We start from the raw sequence: 15,025 nt of genomic DNA, 5'->3' as shown, positions 1-15,025 counted from the left end.
CTGCCCATGATCCCTGCGCGTCTCCATGGTTCCATTCCCCAGGGACCTCGAGGAACCTCGGCCACATGAGGAAGGGATGGCAGCAGATAAAACCAACCACACGGAGAGGGCTTTGGACACCCCAGGATGCCATGCTCAGAGCCGATGAGTCCTTCCCGCTTTACCAAAACTCCACCTTTAGTCTCAGGAGCGGGACACTTTGCTCACGGGCTCACCTTGAGGCGGCAGGACGCACCACCAAGGCACCCAAGGGTGTCCCGCACCCCCGGCATGGGGGGACCACGGCAGCCCAGCTGCGAGGAGGGCAAAGCCCCTGCCATGGGCGCGAGGGGACAAACCCGCCCTGTGGTGAAGAGAGGGGGATATCCCTCCCTGTTGTGAGGGAGAAAACCGAGGGCCCCGCGCCAGGGTCTCCCTCCCGCGCTCCCCTCACGGAGGCGACACCGCGGCCGCCCCAGAGCGACACCCCCCGGGCCGCACTCACCGCTCCCGCCGCGGCGGCCCCGGCGCCTTCACCTCCGGCCCGGCCCCGCCGATTCGCCGCCAGCCCCGTCACTCCGCGGCCGCGCTGCCACTGGCTGCCGGCGGGGCCGGGCCGGGCGGAGGCGCAGGCCGTGACGAGGCGGGAAGAAACCGCCGCTCCTTCCCGTGGAGCCACCTTAAGACGCCTGCGCACTCCAGCCTGCGCCAAGCCACCTTAAGCAGCGGCGCGGGCTCTGAAAGCTCGCCCGCGATTGGGCGCGCGCCCAAGCGAGCGATGTAAGCGGGCGAGTGATTGGCGAAAAGCGGGTTCGGCCGTTGTCGCGGCAACCAGGTGTGCGCTGCCCCGGGCCGGAGCGCCTCGAGTCGGGGGGCAGGTAGGGCCGCCCCCGCCACGGGCCGCGCCGGGCACCTGGGCCCGCACCTGGGCCCGGACCGTCTCACCGGGCTCCGCGCCGCCGCATCTGGGTCCCGGCCTCCCTTCCCGGCGTGCCCCGCGCCGCCCCTCACCGGTAACGGCGTTCCCGGCATGCACCGCTGCCCGCCGCGGCCGGTGGAGGCGCCTGGCGCGGCCTGGTCCCGCTGAGTGCACGAGGCCCTTTGCCCCCTCCGCAGTACCCTGGGGTGATGCCTCCTTCCCCCTCAGCCTCCCCTGCCGCAGGGATGGAGGCCCCGGCCCTGCTGCGAGCCCCACGGGGCTGCAGACGTCCCCGAATCACCCGTGGGGAAGAGCAGGTTGGCGGCTGCGGTTGTGGCACCGCGGCTCTGTGGAAACATCCAAGCAGTTCTTTGGGGCTCTGCGTGTTAACGTCAGTGGTTGGTGTTTCAGACGCAGAATGGTGACACCACAGGGTCGTTACGGTTGACGTGCCCCGGCCATAGCTCTGTAACATGGGTCCCCGCTGCAAGACCCTCCGCTCGGATGCACTTGGACACTCAGAAGGAAAACAAGGTACATGAGTGAACAGAAACACTTGAACAACCATTTCATGGCTGAAGAAGAAACCAAACCGTGGAATTGTTTTTCTTTCAAAGCAGAACAAAGATTCATTGATGAAACCAATCATAGGAGGTGACATCCAGGTCAATCCATATCCATCCGGGGCAGTTAAGCCAACCCAAGGGAAAATGACCAAGGGATTGAGAAATGTCATAAAATCATAACCTTCCAGTTCCCCAGGCAGTGGCAAGTCCGTTCCCCTGCTCTTGTAGCCCTGACCACCCCTTGTCCTGCCAATGAGCACCACCAAAACGCGAGAGTCTTTTCTCTAGCAGTGTCTCTGACCTCTCCCCTGCTAACTGCAGCGCTGCTCGCTCTCCTCCCATGTCAGAAGCATGCCTACACTTCCACGGAGCTTATATGTAAAATCTCCTCTTGCTGCACCATTGCAACTCCATGACTGGCCGTAATAACACAAGTCTGGAGAAAAAAGAGGCATCGTTCTTTTTTTTTTTTCCCATTGTCTCTGAGACACACTGCGATTGGAAAAAAACTTGCAGTTTCTGCCTCAAAAATACTGCCAAGCCAAAGCCTCTGGGTCAAGGCCTGCGGAGGACGCTGCTGCTTGGGAGGCACCGGGCAGGTCGGGATCAGACTGAGCTCTCAGGAGTGAGGGGCACTGGGTACCTTCCTCGGCATGAAACAAGCTGCTAAAATGCCTGACTCTGTAAATGAGAACACACCACCAAAGTTATTTAACTTCACTGAGTCACCCGTAAAGCCCATTCATTGACACTAAAGTGCTTCAAAGTGCTTTTTTTTTTTCCTTCTAAAATAAAACAGGGAAATTAAATGCAGAAATGACTGCAGATTTCTTGACTTAAATAAAGGCAAATATAACATTAATGCAGTAACTTACACATTTTAATATGAAAACTGGTGCTGCAATTACATGTTTCCTGTATCTTCATATTCAGATTTTTTTTTTCATTGTCTGTTCCTTTTAGATTTCAAGGCTTCCTCCGGTCCTTATAAATACCATACAGAGGTAGTCTTAGACTCAGAAAAAAAAGGATTTAATTCTCAGTCAAAGAGATTTCAGTGTAACAGGGTAAGTAACAGTGTTTGAAGTTTATGTCTTTGTTTTGATTTTTTTTTGTTTGCAACTCATAATGATCCTGTCTTGTAATCAAGAATAGCAGCTAAGTGTAGATTGAGGTTCTTAAATTGGCTTTCCAGTCACAACTGTTAATTGTATGGCAAAAATATTACTGGTTTAAACCTTGGAATTATCCCACATCTAGGACCCTCGTCTTTACCTTCTCCCCATCGGTGACCCACACAGGTTTGGCCTGGTCCCATTCCCAGTCTTGCAGGGCTCTCCAGGACACATACATATGTATTGCATCCCTCCTGAAATTCAGGAGCAAATTCAAAGAAATCACTAGAGTTAACTCAGCCTTATGCTTGTGTAATGTTGGCAGAATATGACTCCTCCCATCTTTTGATATTCTTTACCCTCATCCTTTCCTGGCTTGTAGGAATTAATCTGGTACGTCTGCTATCTGGCCAGCAGAGGGAAGCAGAAAGATACTGTAAAACCCTCACGCTTTCCCTGCCTGCTCTAGTGGGGTTTCTTTTTAAGTCCAGCCAGCAGTTGCAGGTGCCAAGGGCCTCCTGTGCTTCCTGGATCCAGCTTTCAACTACTTCCTTTGCTGGTGAAAAGAGGATGCCAATCCCTCCTGACAGTCTCCTGCTGTCTGGGAACTGTGTGGTAATGCCTAAACTCTGAAAATTAAGTGTATTCAAAATTTCTGTAACTTTGTGTACCAGGTAGGTAAAGTAGGTAAATCAGGGGAGTATTTGGCATCTTCCTTCTTTCTTCTTCTGCCTTTGGCATCTTTTCTTTCTTCTGCTTCCTTTGATCTCTTCCTCCTTGCTTGCCTCTCCCATCTCGGTGGTATCAGGAGTATATTATCTCAGGATTGAATAACAGCAATCAAGGACGTAAAGGACAAAAGATGAGGGAAAATGATCAAGGTAGAGAAGTTGCTTAAATACCTTCTGTAGGCGCCATCAGTCTGTCTGGTCAGCTTCCAGGAGTTCCAGATGACCTGATGCTAAGTTCTGACTAAAAGAGGAACAGCGTAGTCTCCAGGTAGCTTCACAAAGCACTCCCTTCCCTTTGAGAATTTCCTGCTTGAAGGGCAGAGCAGGCAGAAAGCCAAACCACAAGCTACACAAGGGCTTGGCTGATGCTTTCTTAAGCTTTATCCCTAGAGAAAAGTTACTGCACCAGGTAGAGGAGGGGAAGTATTAGTTCCATTAACACCACTTTTCTGGGGCTGCTTAGTTTCCTCCACCAAAACCACTTGACTCTTCAGCATAACCCTTTTTGGAGCACATTCCTTTAGTAGGGTAGTCAGGGATAAATGCCAGTACCTGAAGTTTATCCACTTGTAATTTAAGCAATATAAAGAGCTTATTTGCTTCTCACTGTCTGACCTGGCATACCTAACAGGTGAGTTGACCCACTTTTGTAATTGTGCCAGTTTAGCACTGTACCCACACAGTCCTGTGGCTACCAGAACACTGGAGTCTGCGAGGTACTTCTGGTGCAATTGCTTCGTACCCAGCACCCTTTTGTATTTGCTGGAATAAATTTCAAAGCATTCAAAGGACACATTGATGTGCAGCAACTTCAGCAGGACGTGGATTTCTAAGGGTACAGAGATGTCTAATCTCTACTTACTTTCAACAAGACTGAGCTGCTGCTGGGCATAGCAAACGCAGCGCTGGACACAGCGGATGGCTGAAGGGCTCTGTAGTTGTTTCCTTGGCACGTGTTGTCCTGGAAGGTGCTAATCAAGAACGTGCTGCCAGAGTAATAACTCCCCTTCATGGGGCAGGGCTGTATGTGGGCCACCATCCAAGCCTCAGTGGGCTGGTCACCTGGAGCAGCCAAGCCTGACCAGCACCAGCAAATGGAGCTTGCACGTGCAGCTTTTTATCAGCTGCTTTGGAAACTCACTGCGATTCTAACAGCCAGTTGTAGCACATGATACCAAAGCTGCCTCCCTCAGCACAGCCCTCTTGTCCATGGAGCCTCAAGGACATGGCAGGGCTTCCACATGACAGGGCCACGTGGAGATGGTCCCAAGTCCCCAGAGCAGCACAGTGGCTGTCCTGCTTGTTGCTCTGGGGCTTGCTCAGAAATAGGTAGCTCAGGATCTCTGCCCGCTCCATTGCTCTGTGTGGGCAGGAACTCAGTTCAGGAATCTGTAAATCTGTCATCCTGGAATTGTTGCGTAGAGGCTAACTGACAGCAGAATGCTGAGCACGGCCGCTGCAGCTCCCAGAGTTGCATCACATACCTCAGCTGTCAGTCCTGTAGCATTTTCCTACAAAGAAAAATACACATTTTTTTTTTCTTTATAACCCAGGTGACAATTTTATGAGGAAGGACCAATCTGTGCATGCTGATGACAGGGCATCTGATTCCTTACAATGTTCTTCCAGTTTTAATTGATGACTGTCTCAATCCAACTCTGAAATCATCAGAACAGAAAGGGACTCACTTCTGGGCTTCTCTCCAAAATAGTTTCCATCCATAACTGGCAGACAAGGCAATTAGTGAAGGTCACACAATGGTAGCATGCTGCCAAAGGTCAGAAGCCTCCATTCTTTCCATCCTCCATACCAGCATCATCTAACATTTATGTTGGTAAAGGACTATCTCTTTCATCCTGCATGATCCCAGATCTGCTAAATCCCACTATTTTTTCTAGGCTTGGCAGAGGCAGATCATGTTACTAAAGGCATTCAGCACTTCATGGGACCACGCCTGAAAAGCTGGAGGTGTCATCATGTATGACATAGGCTGGGTTTGATTTATTTGGCTCTATAAATAGAATCCCGCCCAGTTCTCTTTTTGAAAAGCCCAGAAAAATACAGAGTCAGGAAGGGTGTGGTGACTGCAAATAATGCACTCTGCCCACATGCTGAATTAATTAGGTCCAACTGAGATGTTACAGGTGAGATTTTAGAGTTGCTGTGGCTCCCAGTCTATACAAATTGCCCTGTAAATAGTAGGGAAATTTGATCTTCCTCTTACTCAGAAATACTATTTTTTTCCATGCAACTAGAGACTTGCATCAAAAGATTATAATTTTGAAACAATGAAAACATCTACCTTAATGCACAATTACAATGAAAGCAGAAAATTTATGGTGCGAGTGATGGGTTGGAAAATGATACAGAAAATATAATAGTGTCATTATATATGCTGTGAGTACACCTTCAGCTGGAATGTTGTGTTCACTTGTGGCCTCTTCAAGTCTAAAAAAAGGCTGAGGGAGGAATAGACTCAGTTTAGAAATCCAAACATTTCTAAAGAAACAACCAATGTGTTTTGGCCTATGCTCAGAAAGATGAAGAGCGTGGACTTGGTGAGGAGAGGAGCTCTCCCATTAACCACAGTTGGAATCTGTGCCAGTATCTCAGTGCCTTTACCTCAGCAGGGTGGTTGCTAATGCAGTTTGGTCACCAAATGTGGTATTTCTCCTGCTAGAATGAAACCCCAGGCCCAGGATTCTATAATGTCGCTCATCAGTCTGCAGAGAGCAACAGCATCTCGTTGTCTCAGAAAGGAACTGGATATTTTCCTTCTCTGGTAAGAGGAAGCAGTTTATTTCAGACTCATTTCCAAAGCCACTAAGTCAGCTAATGCCTTTGTATTGACTTCAGTGGACTGTGAATCTGGTCTTTAACCTACTCTTATTACTCTTGTTTTGAATACCTATTTAATATTGTATTGGGGATGTTTCTAAAATGGAGCCAAGAAGGAAAATCATTTCTCATTGTTGATAAACACAGCTATAATTAAGCTTGAATTCCAACAGGTAAGCTGCTATTTCATGTGCTCTTACCTTTTAAACTCAATTCCCACACAGAGGTGGTCATTTTAATTTTGAATAAACCCTCTTAAGCAAAATTGGCAGAGCTGTTATTAAGTTATAAAGGTGTAGAGAAGGATCCATATGCACAGTGTGTAACCTCAATTAAAATATTGTACCAGGCTGTTGGAAAGAGGCTAAAGTGAACAACCTCAGGATCCGTTCTAACACGAGACGTAAGTGTAAAACCTTATGCAAGGCTGTTGAGCTGCGCCCCAGGAGGAAGCAACCAACAGTATTTAATAGCTGAAAAAGTAGACTCCCTTATTTCATCTTATAGAACTTGCAGCAGTTTCTGAAATCTTTAAAATGCAAAAGGTGATTTGTCCTTAAAAATTACATTTGGTAAATTCCAGGCCTCAGGTACTTCCTGATTTTTTTTCTGTTCACCTACTGACAATTTCCTTGCTCCCTCTGCTTCCAGGTTGCACGCATTGCATGCAGCAAAACTGCCAACTATCCAGCTGCAAATGCCTACAGAATCCCATCATGTTTTCAATCCAAGCGAGACTTTAGCACAGGAAACTCTAGCATGTTTCAACAACCCATTGCAAGGAAGATTGAGAAAATCCCCACACCAGCACCTGGTCAATACGATGTAAGGAAGGTTGTGGGCAGGGACAAGGGGAGCACAGCTATGTGTAATGCTGGTGAAGTGTAGATATAAATAAATATGTATACACACACACATGGGTATGAAAGACCCCATAGGACCCCGTGAGTTTTCATCCCCCAAATCCTACCTGTGTGGATTGGTTAGAGGGGACTTTTGCTAAGGTGCCCCAGGTATGTAGAGTTTCACCTCTTTAACAGGTACTGGGTGTTGAGGTTCAACCTCAAAGCTGGAAAACAAGACTGCATACGTACAACTGACGTAACCGACTGTGCCCTTCCACTTGCTGTGGAGCTGTGCCAGTTTATATCAGCTGAGGACCTAGCCCTCAGGTTCAGTTCCTGAACCTCCTGCTGATTCACTCTTGTATAAGTCACTTAACTGTTCTATGGCTGATGCTCTCCACCCATGCCATGGTGACCAGCCTCCTCGGGTGTCGTAAGCCTTAGTCCACAGGAATTCACACTGTGTTTTGAGATATTGAAGTGGAAGATCTTAACAAAACACAAAGTGTCATTAGCAGTTACCAGATAATTCATAATAATATACACACTGCTATTGAACTTCCCTGTCCCTTCAATAGTGTCTTGCTATAGCTGTGATTACTTTTGGATTGTTTTGTTACTATTGAGAGCTTTTTCTGCTGGACTACTGCTTCTCCCCTATTTAGATTGCACCCATTTCCTAATAAGCCTTCCCCTTTTAACCTGCACCTCAGTGAAATTATACCCACCGTGTGGTAAAACATGTTGAGTCTTTGTAACATTTGATGACTTTGCATAGCTGCTTAGTACAAAATGAAGACAACACAGTTTAATAAGCTTAATAATGAGCTTGCCACTCATAGCTGAGACATTTTCACTGGCTGCCTGCATGTTCTTGAGGCAATTCATGCTCTTATAAATTAATTTGTTATATTTTAAACATCAGCAAAGGTGTTTTAAACAATCATGTCTTACCTCACAATTTGGGTGTGCAAAGAGCACATACACAGAGTTACTGAGACTCAGCTGACATGGGGTAATCATGTTCACTCGTACATTTAAGCACTAAGACTGTGAACTTTCTTATGATGACTCAGTCTGGCTGAGTATCTGCCCCAGCATGTTCTAAGTTGATTAAACTAGTTTGCAGACCATAATTATTTTCTATATCATAGTATAATGGATTCGCATCATATTATTTTTAACATTGTAAGAATTTGCTTCTGGGAACAGCCTTCTTGAATTAATCACTGACTCATGATTTACTGTAGGAGATAATATCTAACCTACAAGAAGCAGAACAGGAAACTATCTATTTAAAAGATGGCAGTGCCTGATAATTTATGACTATAGACAAAGAGACAAGTAAGAAGAAAAAGGTGGCCAAAACCTGCAGTTTTTACGTGATCACAGCTCTTAGGCAAAAAAAGGAATTTCTAAGAACTGAAGGCTTTGCCCTTGAAGCAGCAACAACTAAAAATTAACAAATATTAAGAAAAAGATTGTGTGAGCAACTGTAAAATAGTGTCTCAAGTTGTCCTCAGGTCTGGGATCAAACCTGATGTTGAAATGAAGCCAGTTAATCATCATGACATTTGTAGGCATTTCACCAGCTTTAACATAGGAAAATAAGAAAACTGGGAAAGTCTTTCATGTTTGACTCTTACCTAGGCATCTTCTTGCCACCTCCTCACTCCTGTGCTTTGACTGGACGCTTCCACTTACATCAGCGTGCTGTCATGCAGACAGCCCTTTGGTGTCTTGGCAGCATCACCTCAATTTCTGGGCTCAGTCAGTGGCTTGAACCAAGCTGGACATTTAGGTAGAGCTGACATGGTAGAAGTCTGCAGTTCAACGCACAAAACCACATTTTATGCAAGAGTTTCAAATCCTCAGCAGCTGTTGTGTAAATGCAACTTTTACCTGCTGGGCAGTCACAAAGAGTCCTACCTACAGTTGGTAAACACTCCCCAATTTTGGCCCTGATACTGCCTACAGCTGTGTCATTAGAACCATTCACATTGGAGACAACTGGATTTTACATGTGGCTTTTCCTTTGTTGGTAATTACCCACAGGTAAAGTCAATTCAAAGCTATTCACAAGCCCTTTTTCTAAAACAGACTTCTAGGGATTTCTGCAAGCGAAGCAACAATGTTTCTGCTCATGCCGTGTTTGTGTCCAAAACCACAAGAGGATTAAATTTGGAAAAAAAGGGAAAATGGCCTTCTCCATGTAAGTGAAGCTTTGAGCTGGTAGGACAGATGTTTTTGGTGATTTAGGGTCTGATTCTGCAGGGCACAGACCACTGTCACACACAGTTTTGGGTCACTCGGGGCTTCTTAAGACAATGATGAGCTTAAGCAGGTATCAGGGCGCTAGTGAGTCTCCCTTCTGAGGGCTGTGGGGTGGCCTGAGACAGCCATCAGAAACCATCCTGATAGTTTTGAGTAGCCATAAGGAATCACCAAAACACCCTACAGCTCCATACAAATTCCAGAGGGTTCAGGAGAAGCCGCATTAGTGTATAATATTCCGGCTGCTCAGTACTCCGGCAGCAAAAGAAGTCTGCTCCTGGCCCGTTGCCTGGTGAGGTTTAGACCTGCAGCATGAGGGCTTCTACCTTTGTAACCTATCTTACATGTTATCCCACGTGCAAGTTCCTTCCTGTTTGTTTGATTCTTTAAAGTTGCTAATATCTCCATTTGTTCCTGTGCTCAGGATAGAATTTAGCATTGCCTTATCAGTGTGCCTCAAAATAAGCTCTGCCCAGACAGCACTTTTAAAATCCAGAAGTGATTTCCCCACACGATGCTGTTATGCCAGTTCTTTTTCCCTCTATTACATTCACTGCATGATGCTCTGTCATTCCTCAGTGCCACTCTCATGGCCTTTACACGAAGGGTGTTTACATCCCTTTCCTGTTTGTTTTGTAGGTCACTACAACATCAGTGATTCCCCCATCAAGGCGTCTCCTAAGAGTATAACATCTTGCTTCAAATCAAAGACCTCCCATCAAACAAACATGGACAGATTCATTACAGAGTATGCAACCTATCAGCCACGTAAAACTGTAAAGGAAACAAAGAAAACTCCTTCCAGGTAAGTCCAGCTTTGGAAGACATGCCACTTTTATAGGACATATGAAAATACCTCAAATAGCAAAGGAGTCCACTATATAACACGGTCTGATATGGGCAGTTATTGCCCAAGGTTTGCAGGAATTGCCTCAGAAATGGAAGTGCCGCAGTGCGTTGCCTTGGAGGGGAGTGCGGGTTGGTAACACCCCGGAGCAGTGTATCAGAGGTACCTTTATCATAGAATCTCTCAGACATTTGCAAACAGTAATTAAATCCTGCACCACCCATATGATGTAGGGGTAATTTCTTACCCCCATTTTACAGAGTGAGAAGCCAGAGCACACGTGGCCTGGAAAAAGACCCTGAAGCTTCCATATCCCAGGCACAGACTTTGAGCACTAGGCTGTGTTTCTTTTGTGTTACCAGTGCCTAAACCCAGCCTCAGAGCCCCAGATCTGTGAACAACTGAACAGTGTCTCAGCAGACTCAGTGGGTATTTTCTGAGCCCCTGCTAAGGCTGGGAGTTAGACCTCGAAAGAAGCTTGCAAACCTGTCAAGAACTTCTTTCAAGCTCGAGCTTTCATTCCTATGGATCCCATTCTGCCCCTTGTTTCCAAGGGATTAAAGGCATGAAAGGAAACTCCCTTCCCCCAAGCCCTCTTCTCCCTTGGTATCGTATGAGAAGACAAATAAATCTGCCTATCAGCAAATTGTTCAAGTATATTTATTGTCACTACGCACTGACTTTGCCTGGCCTGAGATTAAGATCAACAATAAATTCCTAACCATGGAAAAGAATGAGAACATGAGAAAGCCCATGGCTCTCCTTACCCAACAGGTGTATCTTTACTACATCTCAGCAGCTGTATCTTACGACAGGGGCTTTGTAAAAAGAGTGGGAAGCTCTAGGCAGAGACAGAAGCAATGCCAAATGGCATTTGATAAGGACAGAGGGCTGGAGGAGAGGGCAAATTAAATTTGAGGCGAGAAGGTTGTCAGTCTGCTCTGCCAGAAAACACCAAAACGCTCCACACCCATCTGTGAAGGTTGGAGCCGGTGCCCTCTCCCATTCCAGTCAGGAGGAGAGAACGGGAGGAACCCTTGGCTAGAGGCACTTGGCACAAGTGTCTGGGTTCAGAGCTATCTTGCTCTGGAGTAGCTGAGCAGAACCAGGCCAGGATCTGGACAACTGGCAAGTCTTGTATTTGGCAATAAATAGAGCTGTCCGTGGCACTGCAACTGGACCTGCTATGCCCAGTTCATTTCTCAAAGATCTTGGCTTAGGACCTTTAAGCATCCACCTACCCGGGGCATCTAACTGCAACCACAGCCTCTGTGAAACACCATCAATTCAGGGCAAGTTTCTCAAGTCTTTTCTCTTTTGACAGGCGGAAATTCTGCTTGACTCTCTCTGCCCCAGCCATCCCACCCTGCAAGGAGCCTCCTCTGCCTGGGCCTGGCCAATATGACCTTGTGGCTTACAAAGGGTCTCCAAAGCAGAACCGGCCCAGCGCTGCATTTGTGTCCAACGCAAGGCGATGGACGGGGGGAGCATCCCTGGAAGGTTACCCTGGGCCAGGTAAAACTGAAAATTGTTCTTCACTACTAAAGACACACCAAAACACTTTGCAAAGGTGACCATACAGCACTATCAGCAGGAAGGTAACAACGCACAGAAGGTAGGAGAACCCATCGACAGCAGCGTGTAGACACACCAAAATCCACACTGTTTCCAGAAGGCACCTAAAATCAGTAGGACATAACACGTAGAACCTTTTATGAATTGGAAACAGTGGGATTATGATGGGCATCAAGTACCTAAATCCATCTGAAATCAGACCACGGTCTCTTCTGGCACTTTTAGATGATCCAGTCTCTTTGCCTATCTGGGCTAAATAGTCTCCAAAGGGCACAGAGGAGCAATGTGGCAGAAGCAGGGCTAGAGTCCTGACTGCCGCCTCTTTCTGACTTGTTGGTGCATATTTTATAATATTATTTTTAAGGGCAAGATTGGGGAAAAAAAAAGTAGATTTGTGATGTAAAGACCATTAAAATGTAACTGACTGTCAGCACATTTGACAAACAGGTTCTGTGAGTTATGTTGCCTGTGTGGGACTATCACATAATTCTGGCTGTTGGTACAACAGACATTTCATCTGGGGTGTTTTACTGTTTTGATGGAAAAGAGGAGCAGTTGCAGGCAGAGAGAAGAAAAGGTGTATTGTTACAGCAGAACACACCTCCATGGCCCAGCTGGAGAGCAGTGTTACAGAGCACCTCAGCACAGAGTCTCCTTGACTTTATACCATTCTGTTCTCTCCTCCTTGGGCTTCCCCAAGGGTTTCCAGACATAGATGTGAAAGAAGAAACACGTCCTGTAGCTTGTGATCAGGAAAGCCTGGTGAAGGGGGAGGAGGGACAGCTCCAGAACATGCTGGTGCCATCAGTCTCTCCAGAACCCCTGCGACAGCACGAGTGGGCTTTCTAGAGCCATATCCCAGTCACATTCCATGTAAACATGCCAGCTCCCAGCTGCTCTGTGCACTATGCTAGGGGAAAGGCCCCAGCTAACGTGAATTAATCTGTCTCAGTTGAAGAAACAGAGCTAGGCAACTTCATTCATGCTGAAGATCTGGCCCAGAATTAAGAATAGTCTTTCTAGCCTATTTCCTATTCCTATCATCTAATGTGGGATGAAGGCAACCCTCAACATAATAAAGTTGAGTCTAACCCAGAGTCCACAAACACCAAATGTTAACATTAAACCCTAATTCTATGGCCAACACCCACTTCCAGGAGACAATGTGAGGACATTCACACATGCTGAGGGTTTTGGTACCTGTCTCATCAACCAGAAATTTAGTTATACCAGTCCTAGGAATAACCTAGGAGAAGGACGAGAAAGTGGAGCAGAGGGGTCACCTCACTGACCTCATTAAAGATTTCCATATTGTGAGAAAGATGCAAAAAGAGTTTCATCCCTGTCCCTCTCCCCCTGTTCGTCCCCACCACGATCTTTGCTCCTCTCTGGTCTCCATCACAGTGGATCTCCAGACCCAAATGTGATGTGTGGGTGTCCTAACAAAACACAGGATGCTGCTTTTCCCATTATGTCAGTGGGGAACCACACCACACACTGAGATTCTCAGAGCTGCTTGGGTGGAGATGCAAGGAATGAAAAAGCGTGGGTAAAGACACAGAAACTGGGTGTTATTTGTACAACTGAGCAGCAGAGCCCTCCACCCAGCACTGCGGATACCAGAGCTCTTGCAAAACTCAGCTCACAGGGTGCTATATGTCTCTTTTTATGCACCTTTCTCATTGTAGGTGCTTATTCACCCAGAGCACTCGAGAGGGATTCCTTCATCTACAATTACGACAGCAAGTGGGTCCCAGTGCTGTGAGCAGGAGATCCCAGACCCCAGAGGGAGGTTCCACGGATGGGACTTTGGAGCTCTGCAGAGCATGTGTTGACCCCTGGCCTGCAGGGTTGCCCAGCGGTTCAGCAGCTGGTGGTGGTGTTCAGAACACATGGGATATTGGAATATGATCATTAGCTGAGGTTGATGGGAGAGCTTCCACTTTAGCTGATGGTGAATAATTAATACAATTAATGAAAGTTGCAAAAACCTCCTCTCGGTGTTGTCCTCTGATAAACCCCAAAGCAATTCTTCCCTGGTAGCTACTACAGGAGATGCTACCACAAGCAGGGAGTCCGGGATGCGAAAAGGGCAGAGGAGGCAAATCCTGCCCCTCCGCGGCGCGCGCTCCGAGGACGGCCGCGGGGCTCAGGCCGAGGGGCAGCCGAAGCTCCGCGTGGAACGCGCGTCGTCCCCCGCGACGCGGCCGCGCGAGTGCCCAGACACCCGCCGGGCCCCTTCAGGAGCCGTCGCCGTGAACCCTTGAGCCCGGAGCCAGCAGGAAGGCGCCGCTCACAGCGCAGCGCAGGGGCTGCCCCAGAGGAAGCGCCTCGCGCCGCCAGCCCTTTGCACAACACCGCTGGGTTCATACTTTCACACGACCTTTGCTCTGTCAAAGGCGAATCGCCTTCATCGCTCGTATCTTAATCTTCAAAAGGAGCTGGTGGGCTCCGGGCAAAGAGTCAAGAATGCGTTCGCATATTTGGGAGCTCTGCTTTACGCAACCTCTCCAGCAACTCGCCTTTGCTGGAAGGGATGAGCGATACTGAGCCAGTCAGCAAAACACCCGCCCTCGGCAGGGCTGCCGGGGCGGCGACTGCGGCTGCTTCTGCGCTGGCGTGAACCAAGCGGCGCTTCCCCGCGCGCGGGGACGGTACCGCGGGCCAGAGCCTGACCAAGTCACCCTGGACTCGCGCGGGAGAAGCGCCCGGTTCTCTGCCTCCAACCCGCAAACAGAAAGGAGAGTCGCTTGCATGGCTCCAGCCAGGGCACTTCCCACGCTGCAGGAAGCTCCAAGCGTTTGCCCTGATATTCTCCGAGGCAAAATCCTTGGGCAAGGCAGCAGTGCCCGTTTGCTCTCTGCACCAGATCCTTGTGTTCTCGACCTCTCTGCCCCATGCGAGCGGAACCTTCCCATTCTCATGGGAAGATCCCCAGCTTGGCCAAGCAGCTGGGGAATGAGGAAATGGCAGGGCCTCCATTGCCTGTTTGGAGGCTGGGCCTCTCCCACTTTCCTTCTTTCACACAGGGGCTTTCTGCCCAAACCTTCAGGAGTGAAAGCAACTGGGTCAGAGTTGCCCATCTACAGCAGAACAATTAACTGCTGTCCCTGATTTCTCTGCGGTAGCCGCCCTCTATCCTAGGAAAGCATCAGCCTCCTCCTGATCTACCTGCCTCCTCCTCCCTAAGGAGCCCGGGTGCCTTCTGTCCCCAGGCAGGGGGACCCTCTGCTCTTACCTTGGCACTTGCCCCGGTGCTCACGCAGCGCCGGGGCCCTCGCGGGACGCGGCGCCGCGGGCAGCTTGGAGCTGCAGACATCCCCCGGGAAGAGCGGG

At 48.4% G+C, this 15,025-nt stretch overlaps 1 protein-coding gene across 1 annotated transcript; it reads left to right on the top strand.

Moving 5' to 3' along the window:
• The first annotated feature begins 1,371 nt into the window (after positions 1–1,371).
• Positions 1,372–11,759, top strand: STPG1 (sperm tail PG-rich repeat containing 1). Its single transcript, XM_088530957.1, is given in 8 exon segments — positions 1,372–1,432; positions 2,428–2,531; positions 5,991–6,092; positions 6,800–6,973; positions 9,094–9,205; positions 9,907–10,072; positions 11,439–11,658; positions 11,661–11,759. Coding segments are annotated over 8 exon segments (1,038 nt in total).
• The last annotated feature ends 3,266 nt before the right edge of the window (positions 11,760–15,025 follow it).

This window comes from Tinamus guttatus, unplaced genomic scaffold, assembly GCF_059628265.1.
Source record: "Tinamus guttatus ecotype Peru unplaced genomic scaffold, ASM5962826v1 Tinamus_guttatus_pri_ptg000397l, whole genome shotgun sequence".
In the NCBI taxonomy this organism is placed as follows: domain Eukaryota; kingdom Metazoa; phylum Chordata; class Aves; order Tinamiformes; family Tinamidae; genus Tinamus; species Tinamus guttatus.
This window is presented reverse-complemented; position numbering and strand designations above follow the sequence as displayed.